The following is a 13823-nucleotide window of genomic DNA, read 5'->3' as shown; positions in this document are numbered from 1 at the left end:
ACTGGTGAAGCGCATTTCGACTGCCTCGAACACCTTCAACACTGAGTTGATTCAAGTTTGTACCGTGCTCCTGGTTGAAATATACAGAAACACATTGTGCCTTCAGGCGCTTCTTTGTCCTGAGGATCTGTGGGGACTCACACAGACAAACTCAGGGCTATAGAATGAACAGAATTTTAAAACACAACTGGAGTCACAGATGTACTGTCTGGAAAAGTAAAGTTTAGGAGCTTTGCGAGTCTGAGTGCAGTGCTGTGTAGACACGTTTCTGTAGGGAGGGGCTAAAATCACTTCTTTTACATATTAGATTCCTGCTCTTCAGAGGCAGGGAGGCCATTTCAGGGAGAGGGATTCCAGTAAGAGGAGGAAAAGGGGCTGAGCCCAGCCTGGGGGTCTCTCCCTGGTTTCCTCAGACAGCCCCTGGGCCAGGACTCAGGGAGACGGTGTGACAAAGAGCTCTCGGGGCAGGAGGAGAGGGGTCAGGGCAAAGTCCCAGGTCCCCGGACGTGGCTCTCAGGGTCTCAGGTCCGAGGGCAGCGTCTGGGGCAGGAAAGCTCAGTGTTGGGGAGTCCCCGTCTCCCTGAGCTTCACTTCCCCCTCTCACAACCTGTGTCAGCCCCTCCTGCCTGAAGACTCATGACGCGGCCTCAGTTCCCACTCCTATTGCGTGTGCGGTTTCTAGAGAAGCCAATCAGAGTCTCCACTGCTCCCAGTTGCAAAGTCTCCACCACCGTCCAGAACTCAGATTCTCTGTAGACCCTGAGAATGAGAGTCACGGCGCCTGGAACCTTCCTCCTGCTGCTCTCGGGGGCCCTGACCCTGACCGAGACCTGGGCTGGTGAGCGCTGGGTCGGGAGGAGGCGGCGTCTGCGGGGGGCGGAGCGAGGGGACCGCGCGGGGGGACGCAGGACACTCGGGGAAGGCGCGTCTTCGCTGACACTAGCCCAGAGCCTCCCATCTCGGTCCTGCCCCGTCCTGACCTCTCCCTTTACCCACCCCTTCCTCTTCCCGCCTGTAAGTCCCCGCCCGTCTCCGCTTTTCCCTCTCCCGAGCCCCTACCCCCCGCCCCCCTCCCAGCCACATCATCCTCGAACCCGAGGACCCTCGTCAGGAAGGAGGGTCGGCCGGGTCTCAGCCCCTCCCCTCCCCCAGGCTCCCACTCCCTGAGGTATTTCAAAACCGCCGTGTCCCGGCCCGGCCGCGGGGAGCCCCGCTTCATCGCCGTCGGCTACGTGGACGACACGCAGTTCGTGCGGTTCGACAGCGACGCCGCGAGTCCGAGGATGGAGCCGCGGGCGCCGTGGATGGAGCAGGAGGGGCCGCAGTATTGGGAAGAAGAGACGCGGAACTACAAGGACATTGCACAGAATTTCCGAGTGGAACTTAACGTTTTGCTTGATTACTACAACCTTAGCAAAGCCGGTTAGTGACTGAGCCAAATCCAGGTCACGATTCCCCACCCCCACGGAAAGGCCGGTTCCATGTGAGTTTTTGGTCTCGTCCGAGATTCACCCTATCCACCGATTATGAGGTAGATTCTGATAGACTTAAAAAGACGTTTATTTGAGGTTTGTTAGAACTGCAGCACGGGGAAAACACAAATTCAAGTAGCCCTTGAACTGTGCTTTGCACCATTGAAAGGGAGAAGATAAGGCTTTATAGTCGTGGCTAATAAGGGCAAAGAAGAGAAAAGGGAAGGAATGTCCTTTAACAAGTTGCAGGCACTAGATAATCATGAGGGTGCAGGTCCCTTTAAACAAGCCATTAAACTTAGGAATATGGGAGATGACTCTGATAGGAATGAGATCTCTGTCCTGATATTCTTATCGTCCTTGAGAATGAGGTCTCCATCGAGATCATCTTAGTGTCCTTGAGAAGACTTGCAGACACGTTTCAGGTACTTAATGAGTTCAAGAGCTCTCCTGAAGGAGGAATTTGTTCTACTCCTTTCTGTGCCTGCCCCACTCCATGTTAGTGCCTTAACATGAGAGACTCCAACTTTTTTCCATTCCATGGCTCCCTCTTTTGATCAGAATCAACTAGAATAGTAACATTGATAATCAATCTTTATTAGTCCTTTGTGACCAGGGTGGATGGCACCTAACCTGGATCCCTTTAGTCCCTCAGTGAGGGGAAATAGGAATGAGGTTATAAAGCTATTCTCTTATTTATTGTTAAGCAGAGCCACATTTGAGCAACAAGGCAGACAAGATGACGGAAGGCCAAATTCATGAGGATGTGTAAATACTTGGGAAATCAAGTGCACATATTGGCTCTGGTCTTCATCAGACCATCACGTTGGCCTGAATGCTAGTTTTACAACAGTGAGTAAAGAAAACAGTGGTTAGTTTACATATCATGATCAACAGAAAGATTTCAAGTAGTAATAGAATTAGGAGTTGTAATCTGGACCACAGAAATGTGTTGATGCCTGTAGGAAGCCAACTAACTAAAAACTGTACAAGTCCATCTGGTTTTGAGGAAAAGGGAGATTAGTGACATTTGCTAATTTAGGGCAAATCCTTTCTTGCATCCAAGGGAAAACCTAGAGTGCAACGACCTAACCACCCAGGTGGAAGCCAGGGCCAAAGGTTTGTCCCATACGTCCAGCAGTTAGGCTGATTTTTGTATATAGTGAAGGAATGAGCCCACTGTAAAAAGATATTGCTATCTGACGGCCATTCAGACATGGTTTTGGAAAAACAAACACAGAATCAGAAAAATCTTAAATGACATTTGAACAGTATGACAATGGTAATATTAAAATAGTTGTAGAAGTACATATACAGGCCTGACCCTGGGTCTTGGGACAGCTGTCTGCCTCAGATGTCAGCAGCTTCTCTTCCTAGACAGTTTCATTTGGAGGTCTCCAGGGTTTGTACAGGACCAGATGTCAGGTGGAGATTTTTTTAGCTGTGAGATGTATCTCCAAGCTTAAACGCCTTCCAGATCTGCAGCAGTGTAAATGGTTAGGAGCACTTGGTAAGGTCCTTTCCAATGAGGCTCAAGAGTTGTCTTCTTCTGATGTTGCTTCCAGAACACCCAGTTACCAGGCTCTAGACTGTGACCAACAGGATCCTTTAAATTAAAATCCAGGAAAGCTTCTTAATCCTGTTGATGATAGCCTTGAATATAAAACATTAGAGACTTACAGTAGGTGGTCATACTACCGTAAGACAACAAGGGATCAGCAGAAGGTTGTGGACCAATAGACACTGATCTGCTGGTGACCATCCCATGTGGGATTAGTTCACGTTTTCCAGAGAGAACACTGCAAGCAGTGAGCGAGACCAAAAGGCAATACCTTAGAGAGGAGTCCACTCTGTAGGTGTATAACAAAACCTCAAAGACAATTAACAGGACTAGAATCCAGCATCTACAAAGGTGCAACATGACTTTTCCATCCACAGTTACACTCAATTTTTACCAAAGATACTCACAGTAAAACTGATTTGTTTAGATTAAAAACTTGGCCTGATTATTTATGTAAGTGAAAATAAGAATACTAACTGAGAGATTCTGAATTCTAGAGGGATCAGGAAGGGAAAAAAGTAAATGTTTCATCTTTGTTTACAAAGGTATAGCTTACCAATTGTTGATTGCTGAAGACAAAAGATTTCTTTAAATCCAGTTCAGTTTTATGATCCAAAAGTTCATCAGAAACCTATATTCTGGAGTTAAGTATCAGAGTCCTTTCCATGAAGCTCTCTGAAGATGAAACATATTTACAAAAGCATCAGAGTATAGGGCCGGCCCCATGGCTAAGTGGTTAAGTTCACGTGCTCCACTTCGGCAGCCCAGAGTTTCACCGGTTCGGATCCTGGGCGCGGACATGGCACCGCTCATTAGGCCATACTGAGGTGGCATCCCACATGCCATAACTAGAAGGACCCACAACTAAAATATACAACTATATCTGGGGGGATTTGGGGAGAAAAAGCAGGAAAGAAAGCATCAGAGTAAAACAATTAACTGTCTGTAAATGGCAAAAGACATGGTTAAAGATATGATTATAATGCAATTGACAAGGAAATCTATAACACACATTTTAAGATAATGACTAGAATTATACCAGGACATATCAGATTTTTCAGAATTTTATATAATTTTTAAAACACTTAGATTAATAGCGTTCACCCACACAATATAACCTAAAAGGTTTATCATCGTTTATTTGAAAATGCTTCCCATGCAATTTAATGTACCAAATAAACCTAATTAGCTTAGTATCTCCCTCTTTATAGGAAGAGAGAACAAATTCTTGGAGAAGTCCCAGTGACCTGCTGGAAATTCTCAGTTTCTTTCAGATCAGAAGAAAGACTTTATTTAGGATTTTAATTTTGGGGAAGTTTGTCAATAATATCAAAAGGTTTTAAAACACTTGGTCAAATAGGATCATGGGTCACTGTGCAACAATGCTTAGTTATCCATTTAACCCAAGTGACAACAGAAGATGTTAAAGGCACTCCTAGAGAGTTAAACAGTTAAAAACAACAACAACAAAACCTTAGCTGTCTTAATAGAGACCTCAGCTTTTTGAACATAGGAAATTATTTTGACAAACCATAGAATCCTTGCCTTTTAGGTAGACTTACTCAGAGGTGAAGAAAAACCTTTCAGAATCTATCGAGAGCAAACAAAGTCTAAGGAAACTATGCTTTTAAGAGAGAGAGAGAACACAATTCTAATTTTGCACCAGCTTAGTTTTGATATTAAAATTCATTTACTTAATTAAATTCATTTCAATCTTAGCCACCTTGACCATGCACAGAACTCTTTTCTCAGGGTTCTTCTTTCACAAATCTGCTATAACTTTCTCTTTTACATTCAGAATTTGTCCCATGCCTTCCCTCCTTCCTAGTACTTTAGGACAATTTACTTTCTTAACAAAACAAACAAAAATATCTCTATTCCTTATACCTTCTTTACTGAAAACATATATCTTACTTTCCTTGTATACAGAGGTATTTCCCTTATTAATTTTAGTGACTGTAATCAAACATATTAATTAGAAATTTAACACTTAAAAAACTTAATTTTTAGTGCAAACTAAGAAGTAAGCAATTATGAACTGTCTTTTACATTGGCATTCCATGGCTTGGCAAATTTATAAATACTTTTCATAATTTCTACGAACATACTGCTTCATAAAGCAAAAACTTTTAATAAAGCACAAGACATGTTTACTAATAGAGCCAAACATCTTTTAGTTTCTCTGTAATAAGAAGACAAAAGTAGGTAAACACAGACTTGTTTAGCAAGCAATGTTTCAGTATTTTATCCTATTTGAAAATAATCTAGTCAATGAGTTTTCTGTCATTTAATTTAACCAGCACAACTTCAAAATTTCATGTTACCAAAGAGATTTTGGAAGCTATTTTAGATACATATGCCATAAAATGTAATTATTTCTAAAAGTTTTATCTATAAACTCCTATCTCATTTATATCTATTTAGTTTACTTTTTTCAATAATTATGTTTAGTTGCCTACAAAACTTCACGAGACATTAGACAAAATCATCTATCAGTCTAAGTTATTTTTGCTGGCACATTTTGTAACAGAGATAACATGAGCTTATTTGACTATTAACCGAGATAGAATGAAGGCTGAATGTCTGCATCATATCCAGTGCTGATAACTCTGAAAACATGCTATTTCAATCAAACTAACAAACTTAAATAAGCTTTCAGTTATCAAAGATTATTTTATATCACGTTAACTTGAACAACATTTGGGTTAGTTCCTATTACGTTTAGAAATAATTCATAGAAACACTTACTTTAAGCCAATTAAATAGAGCTCTTTTAGAAGTTATGCTATTACAAGGTAGAAAAATCTCACCTATATATAATGCATCTATATAGAAATACATAGATATATAGATAGATGCAAGTAGAGACTTTAAATAATTTTCATTAAATTTTTGCAATGAATAGGATACAGTGTAAAACTCAGTGATTTGTGAAGCTGTGTTTGTGGCAGATAAAATAAACTAAGGTTATCTGCTAAGGAATTGGTGGTGATCTAGATGACAGTTCCTGGAAAAGTTACAGGCTTTTTGAGTTAAATAGGGGAGGTTTTTGGGATTGGCAAAAGGGAATGGGTGGAATGTGGACTGCCTCCAGAGCTGAATTTCCGCTTTTGCAAAGGTTTGTAAGGTAAGTGTGCAGGAGCTCTCAAATCCTCAGAAATTGAGTTGTAACTTAAACATCATAGGTTATCTACCTCTCCAACTACGTCATCCTAATTTGCTTCTTTCCCTCTTATTTTAACTTAGAGAAGAAGGCTTATGTTAAAAAATGTTTGTCAGGTTCTGAATATCACCTCCTAATTTGGCCAAATTTTTGATCATAAATTACTAAATCTTTTCAAATATTTTGTCAAGTTTCAGCCAAGGCAAACAGTAAATATTTCTGGCAGCATTAAATAACTCCATTTATTTTTAATTTTGTCTCCCCTTGACTGTTTAATGGAATAACATAGCAGTTTCCCCGAAAATCTGTCAATCTCATTAACTCTGGGAGAGGCTCATACTGGGCCCTGTCTTGAAGGTAGATTATGGGGGCATTTGTAAAGCCATAACTTAATAGACTTTTATATAGTCTTTTCTTTTAGGGACCTCTTATAATTTAATTTTTCATTAGCTTTTTGTAACACAACTTTCAATAAGGCTATTTTGGAATTTTGAAGCCTTTGCTTTTAAGTATACTTCTTAAATGATCTTATGTAATTGGAACATTCCTTCTAATAGCCAATGTAATTACCCTGAGGCTGGTGGCAGTTGGTAGGACCCTAGCTGCAAATGGAGTTCAACCCACATTTCGTGTCTGACCACAAATAGGATACAACCTGCATTTCTTTCCAGCCATATTTTGGGGACCCCAGTCTGATGCTTACCATGCCAGCTCTCAGAACACAAAGGAAGCTTAGTAAGATTTTGCTGTTCTTTGTAAATATTTACAGCTTTCAAGACCATGGCTTTTAAGCAGGTATGCCAGAAGGTGGCACACTTGATTCTTTATAGACTAAAGATTGCATTTAATCTGTCTGTTCTACAGTTCTCAAATCTAGTGCACAAAAAGACAAGTTTTGGAAGCTCAAAGGTGCCCCAAAGTGGCTACGTAATTTTAAATCATCTTTAGAATTATCAGTCCACTGGGACAAAAATTTACAAGAGGACAGACCATAGTTCTTAAAAATAAAACCAGCTGGAGTTCCCAAGAGAGGGTGATTATTGATGGTTTTTCTGGAACAGTTGCTCCCTATAATTTAGAGAGAGTTGTTCTTGGTTGATCAAGGCAGGAAGGTATATGTTTTCGGTTGGGTATGGGCTGCTTGCAAGGACCGCTTCCCAAAATGTCCCCATGGGCCATTGGTCTCTCTCTTACATCTCAGAATATCCTGGACACCAGGCAGTGTCAGGTTGCTCAAGGTACTAGGACGACCAGTCCCTTATTTGTAGCTCCCAGATGAGCTTATGAAGTTTCTTGTGACCCAGGAACAGGTAAATTCTTAGATTGGGAGGCCCTGTGAAACCACTGCATGTCACAGACAGAGTTCTCACACTTCTGCTAGGTTTCTAGTCGCCTAGAAACACCCCAGAAGGGGTCATAAGGAGCAATGTCTCTTATCTTCAGACTCAAAGGACCCTCATTTGGGTGACAGGAGAAGTTAAGGGGTCTGCACTGATGATCAAGAACGGCCAAACTTTGAATTGTAAGAGGATGTGGCCACTTTAATAAGACAAAAAACTACTAAAGCTACAGTAACATTCACCAAGAAAAGTCCTTAAACACGAATCCTCTGCCTAGTTAAGATGAGGACAGAATCCTCTCCAAAGGCATGAGGACAAAAAAGAAATCCTTGAATCTGAACCTCCTGCCTTAAGCAGATACAGAATCTTCCTTCGGAAATGGAAGAGTTGACTATAACCAGAAATACCCAAGTAAAGATCAGTTTGACCTAAATATCAACCTTAAAAATTGGGAAATTCAGATCCAGGACTCACCACTAGATTTCCAGCCTTGCTGGTGGGGACATCTAAATTGGTGGTCTCTTTGGAGGTATCTTCCACACATCCTTGGCTGCACTGGGGATTCAGAATGGTCGCTCTGGATCCTACTATCTACACCAAGAAATGTCAACCAATTATAAGGTAAACAAAAAGATGTTTATTCAGGGTCTGTTAGGACTGTAGCCTGGGGAAAACATAAATTCAAGTAGCCTTTGAATTGTGTTTTCCGCCTCTGAAAGGGCGAAGGAAGGCCTTGTAGTCGGAGCTAACAAAGGCAAAGAAAAAAAAGGGAAGGAATATCCTTTAACAAATTCCAGGCACAAGGTAATCATGGAAGTGAAGGTCCACTGAAACAGGGCATTAAATTTAGGAATGTGGATGATGACTCTGATAAGAAGGAGGTCTCTGTCCTGATAACCTTATCATCCTTGGGAATGAGGTCTCCATCTCCAAGATCTTACTGTCCTTGAGAAGACTTGCAGAAGCATTTCAGTTATCTAATGAGTTCAAGAGTTCATCCTGAAGGAGGAATTTCTTCCTCTCTTCATATCTGCCTCGCTCCATTTTAGTGCCCTAACATCACAGACTCCATCTTTTTTCAATTCCATAACCCCAACACTGCGGGACCCACTGGCCTCTCCACCAGGGAAGAGCCTGCAGGGACTTTCACTAGGTTTCTTTTTCAGTTTAGGTTTAATTGGGGTGGGGGTGGGGCTGCCAGCACAACAGGGCTACGTGGGAAAGGCTGGCCACTGGGGTGGGGCTAAATGGGTGGGACTGACCATGGGAATGTGGTAGGGTCTCACACCTTCCAGTGGATGCATGGTTGCTACGTGGACTCAGACGGGCGCCTCCTCCGTGGATACAGTCAGTTCGCCTATGACGGTGATGACTACCTCACCCTGAACGAGGACCTGCACTCCTGGACCGTGGCAGACATGGCAGCTCAGATCACCCTGCACAAGTGGGAGGCAAGCGGTGTTGTGGAGCGCCACAAGGCCTACGTGAAAGACAAGTGTGTGAAGTGGCTCCTCAGACACCTGGAGAACGGGAAGGAGATGCTGCAGCGCATAGGTACGAGGGGCCGCGGGGCCTCCTTAATCTCCCCTTGCACTGAGGGCCTTTTACAAGGAGTGGAAGAAAATAGCATGACACCAGAACACCCCTGTCCTGTGGGTCAGGAGACTAAGTCCAACTGGATTTTCAGTTCCAGTACCAGAGGGTGACTCCTCCATAGGGCCCGCCTTCCTCTCAAGGACACTAAGGGATCCAGTCTCCAGAGATGGACTGGGAAACCCTCCCTGACATAACCGACAAGTGCTTCCCTTTGACTCTGGCAGCAGCTCTGGGAATCTTTCAGGCCTTGTTCTCGGCCCCACACCCAGTGTGTTTGAGGTCTGACTCCAACTTTACTGAGTCACTCAGCCTCTATCAAAGACCTGCCTCCTACACTGGGCCATCTCACTCTGATTCTAGAACTTTCCAAACAATAAGAGATTATCCCAGAAGCCTGTGTCCAGACTGGTGTCTGGGTTTTGTGCTCCCTTCCCTAATTGTCCTGTCCATTTTCAAGATGGTCACATAAGCCCTACTTCAGTGGACTAAGACAGATGCAAACTTCCTGAATTTTATGACCCTTCTCCTCAGACCCCCCAAAAACACAGGTGACCCACCACCCCATCTCTGACCATGAGGTCACCCTGAGGTGCTGGGCCCTGGGCTTCTACCCTGCGGAGATCACCCTGACCTGGCAGCGTGATGGGGAGGACCTGACCCAGGACATGGAACTTGTGGAGACCAGGCCTGCAGGGGACAGGACCTTCCAGAAGTGGGCTGCTGTGGTGGTGCCTTCTGGAGAGGAGCAGAGATACACGTGCCGTGTGCAGCATGAGGGGCTGCCCGAGCCCGTCATCCTGAGATGGGGTAAGGAGGGAGCCGTGGGCTCAGAGCCTCTTCTCAGGGAAATCAGGAGCCCTTCTGGAGACCTTCAGCAGGGTCAGGGCTGAGGCCTTGGGGTCAGGGCCCTCACCTTCCCTTCCCTCCCCAGAGCCGCCACTTCAGTCCACCATCACCATTGTGGGCATCATTGTTGGCCTGGTTCTCCTTGGAGCTGTGGTCACTGGAGCTGTGGTGGCTGGAGCTGTGATGTGGAGGAAGAAGCGCTCAGGTAGGGAAGGGGTGGGATCTGAGTTTTCTTGTCATACTTGGGGTTTCAAGCCCAGGTAGAAGTTTGTCCTGCATCATTAATGGGAAGTCCCATCCATAGCCACATGTGCTTTCCTAGTCTGGGGCTGACACTGTTTAGTAAAGCACATGTGGAAATGAAGGACAGATTTATCATCTTGATGAGTCTGGTGATGGGGACCTGACTCCCAGCAGTCACAGGTCAAAGGGGAAGGTTGTTGATGAGGACAGACCTCCAGGAGGGCAGTTGGTCCTGTGCCCACACATGTACCATTGCTAGGTTTCCTGATCCTCCCTTAGGTCTGTTATCACAGTCCTGGAAACTTCTCTGGTGTCCAGGACTAGGTGGTTCCTTTAGGACCTCATGGCCCTGCGTGCTTACTAGCTTCTCACAGGATGTTTTCTTCCCACAGGTGGAAAAAGAGGGAGCTACCCTCAGTCTACAAGTAAGTATGGACAGGGGGTGATCCCTGAGATAGTGTAGACAGGAGCCCATGAGGGAGCTCACCCACCCCAGAATTCCTCCCTTAGTCTCATCTCCTGTGGGCTCTGACCGAGTTCTGTTTTGTTCTTCTCCAGGTGCTGACAGTGCCCAGGACTCTGATGTGTCTCTCATTCCTCCTAAAGGTGAGACCCTGGAGGGCCTAAAATGGGAGGGGTTGGGGCAGAGGGAACAGACTGAGTTATGGGGATTCTTTGGTTGGGACATTTTGAGCATGTGGTGGGCCATTTAGAATGTCACCAATTACAGAAACTGGCTTAAATTTGTTCAAAATTATTTTCTTCTGTAGTGTGAGACAGCTGCTTTGTGGGAGACTGAGTGATGCAAGATTTGTTCCTGCCCCACCCCACACTGTGACTTCAGGAATCTCTGTATAGGGCATCTGAATGTGTCTGCATTCCTAATAGCATAATGTGAGGAGGTAGGGAGACTGGTCTCTCCCACAATCCCCTCCCCTCACTGACCTCTGTTCTCTTTCCTGATTGACTTTCCTGTTCCGCAGAGGCGGGGCTGGTTCCATCCCTGTCATACCTTCCTGTTGCCCTGAGCTGCAACTTCTTACTTCCTTATTGAAAATAAGAATCTAGATACCAATTTGTTTTTTCAAATTCTTGCCATGAGGGATCAATGGGTTAGTTAAAGGAGAAGATTCCAAAAATTTGAGAGAGGAAAGGAATGAAGCACTGAGAACCTTCCAGAATCCATGTTTGCTGTGCTGAGTCTGTTGCAGGTGGGGACAGGAGAAGGCTGTGAGGAGCCAAGCATGGATGGGACCTGTGTCCACTCAGTGCTCAGTGCATCGTGGGGTGGGATGTAGTCACTCCTCAGCTGGGTCATCTCTCTGCTCCTTTGTCTTTGTCCCTTAAGTAGAACTTTGTCCCACCAGCACCTGTGATCTCAGGGACTCAGAAATCACCTGGTCTTTGTCATGTCTCCAGGACCCTGGACAGTGAGGGCTTCCTGGGGCCGGGTCAGCCTAGGCTCAGGCTTGGGTTGGACCTTCAGCCCCACTTTTGGGTGTTTATTTGTTGTTTCTTTGTTTTTGTTCTTGTTCTTGTTCTTGTGTACAAGTTGTGGTCTCATTCTCCTCTGGGTGTCCCCTGTCTCTGACAGCAGCTAGAGTTGTTTGGCCTGTCATTGTCCTCACAAGGCCAGTGGCCCCTGCAAAGAGGCGTCTCTGGTGTCCAGAGATGAATTTTCAGGCTCGTCCATCTCTGCCTCCTTCTAGGCCTTGATTGTCATTTCCACCTTGTCCCAACCTCTCAAAGGAACCAGATTCTGGAATTAGCAGAGAGGAAGGGATCCCATCATTTCTCATCCTAGATAAGATCCTGTTGGGATGTTCCTGCTCTGCAGCCTGCCCTCTCTCCTGGCCCTGAGCTCCAGTCATCCTAGTGCTGGCTCCAGTCCAAGCTCATGATGTATAAAACAGAGTCTAATTTAGATTTATATTTGGTTGGGAAATAGGACGCATAAGTCAAAGATCATTTATTGTTTTCTGAAGAGACAAATGTGTGCTGTGGTGTGCAGGAGGGTTGGTGTGGGAGGGAGGGATGGAAGAAGAGGGAGGGGAGAGCAACACTTGTGAGAAAAGTACAAGTGGCATTGATGTCAATGTGAGTGCACATTGTCCTGTTGCTGCCACGAAACAGCATGTGCCTGAGGTTATGTTAATAAAGATACTGTCTCTAGAATATGGAGGTGCTCTACACTGATCATTCATTCAACTGATATTGGTTATGTGCCGGATGTATCACATACTATCTTTGCATCTGTGAAACAGATAAAAAGTAGAAGTAAAAACAGAAGTTGCTGGCCTTGTGGAGCATATGTTGTAGTGGGAAGAGACAGACTTTGTGCTATAAGCATAGTGAATAAGGAGAGTGTTTATGTTAGAAGGTGGTAAGTACCATGGAAAAAATGCAGTGGGGCAGGTGATCCAGAGGGTGGGGGTAGAAACAAGGAAGATGGCTTTTTTAACTGGGGTGGTCAGTATGGGCCTCACTGGGAAGGTGACTTTGAGGAAAGATGTGAAGGACATGAGGAATTATCCACAAAGATGTTTGGGGGAAGTTCTTTCCAGGCAGGGGCTTCCAGTGCAAATGTGCCAGGGCAGCAGTGTGTCTATGTGTCCTGGGAAGAGTGAGGAGGTCAGTATGGCTGCAGGAGAGCAATACCGCCAGACCATGTAGGCCTGGAGGATGTTAGAAGGGTTTTGCCCTTGCTCTGAGTGAGATGGGGAGTTGCAAGACAGCTTAGAGCAGGAGAGGGACATGGTATGACTTCTCCTTTACAAGGATCACTGTGGCTACTGTGCTGAGAGCAGAACTGGGAGGCAAAAGGCGAGGGAGGCCCTGGGGAAGCAGCAGGAACCAGGGCAGGGTTCCAGGCTAGAAGAGCCCATGGCTTCCACTGCTGTGTGCAGTGGAAAGAGTGGGAAGTGACTGGATCTGGATCTGGATACATTCTGAACATGGACTTTGCCACATTTCCTAATGGATTAATCTGGGAATGAGAAAGAGGAGTCAAGGAGGACACCCAAGATTTTGGAGTGTGCAAGTAGAAAGATGGAGTTACTGTCAGCAGAGATGGGGAAGACTCTGGAAGTAACATATTTACAGGAACTTGGTTTAAGGGAAGTTGAATATGACATGTCTATTAGAAATGCAAGTGAGGTTGCAGACTGGCAGTTGGACAGGTGGGTCTGGAGTTTAGGAAAACTCTCTGGGCTGGAGAAGTAAATTTGGAAGGTGATACCATAAAAATGATATTTAAAGCCTGAGAACTAATGAAGTTACCAAGAGTGTGATGACTAGAGAAGATACAGGAACAAGAACTGAATCCTGGCCCCCATAGTGCTAAGGGATCTGATCAGACCACACACCCAGAACAGAACACACAGTTCTGATACCGCGTCTAGAAGGCACAGAGATCAGGGAGTCCCAAACTTCCCTGTACCCAGGAATCCCCTGGACATGTGGTTAAGATTCAGAAAGTCTGGAGTAGAGCATGAGATTCTGGGTTTATAACAAGATGCTGATGCTCCTGGTCTTCAGATCACACATTCAGTAGCAAGAACATAGACCAGGATTCCCACATGCCTGTGCATCAGGCTCACCTG

The 13823-nt window shown here is 44.9% G+C and overlaps 1 protein-coding gene across 1 annotated transcript; it reads left to right on the top strand.

Moving 5' to 3' along the window:
* The first annotated feature begins 336 nt into the window (after positions 1 to 336).
* On the top strand, positions 337 to 12396 carry LOC100050706 (saoe class I histocompatibility antigen, A alpha chain). The gene is made up of 8 exons (XM_005603711.3): positions 337 to 838; positions 1153 to 1422; positions 8815 to 9090; positions 9664 to 9939; positions 10064 to 10183; positions 10614 to 10646; positions 10780 to 10827; positions 10992 to 12396. The coding sequence occupies exons 1-8, from the start codon at positions 766 to 768 to the stop codon at positions 10994 to 10996; spliced, it is 1101 nt and encodes a 366-aa protein (XP_005603768.2). The 5' UTR covers positions 337 to 765; the 3' UTR covers positions 10997 to 12396.
* Positions 12397 to 13823: the final 1427 nt, after the last annotated feature.

The sequence above is a fragment of the Equus caballus genome, chromosome 20 (assembly GCF_041296265.1).
Source record: "Equus caballus isolate H_3958 breed thoroughbred chromosome 20, TB-T2T, whole genome shotgun sequence".
In the NCBI taxonomy this organism is placed as follows: Eukaryota; Metazoa; Chordata; class Mammalia; order Perissodactyla; family Equidae; genus Equus; species Equus caballus.
Note: the sequence above shows the minus strand (reverse complement) of the source record. Positions and strands in the feature narration are given on the sequence as shown.

Bases quoted from the DNA above. Each gene is read 5' to 3' on its own strand.
- LOC100050706 (XM_005603711.3), top strand. From the start codon at position 766: ATGAGAGTCACGGCGCCTGGAACCTTCCTCCTGCTGCTCTCGGGGGCC. The intron at 839-1,152 runs GTGAGCGCTGGG...CCCCTCCCCCAG, and splicing joins CCTGACCGAGACCTGGGCTG to GCTCCCACTCCCTGAGGTAT. The intron at 10,184-10,613 runs GTAGGGAAGGGG...TTCTTCCCACAG, and splicing joins GTGGAGGAAGAAGCGCTCAG to GTGGAAAAAGAGGGAGCTAC.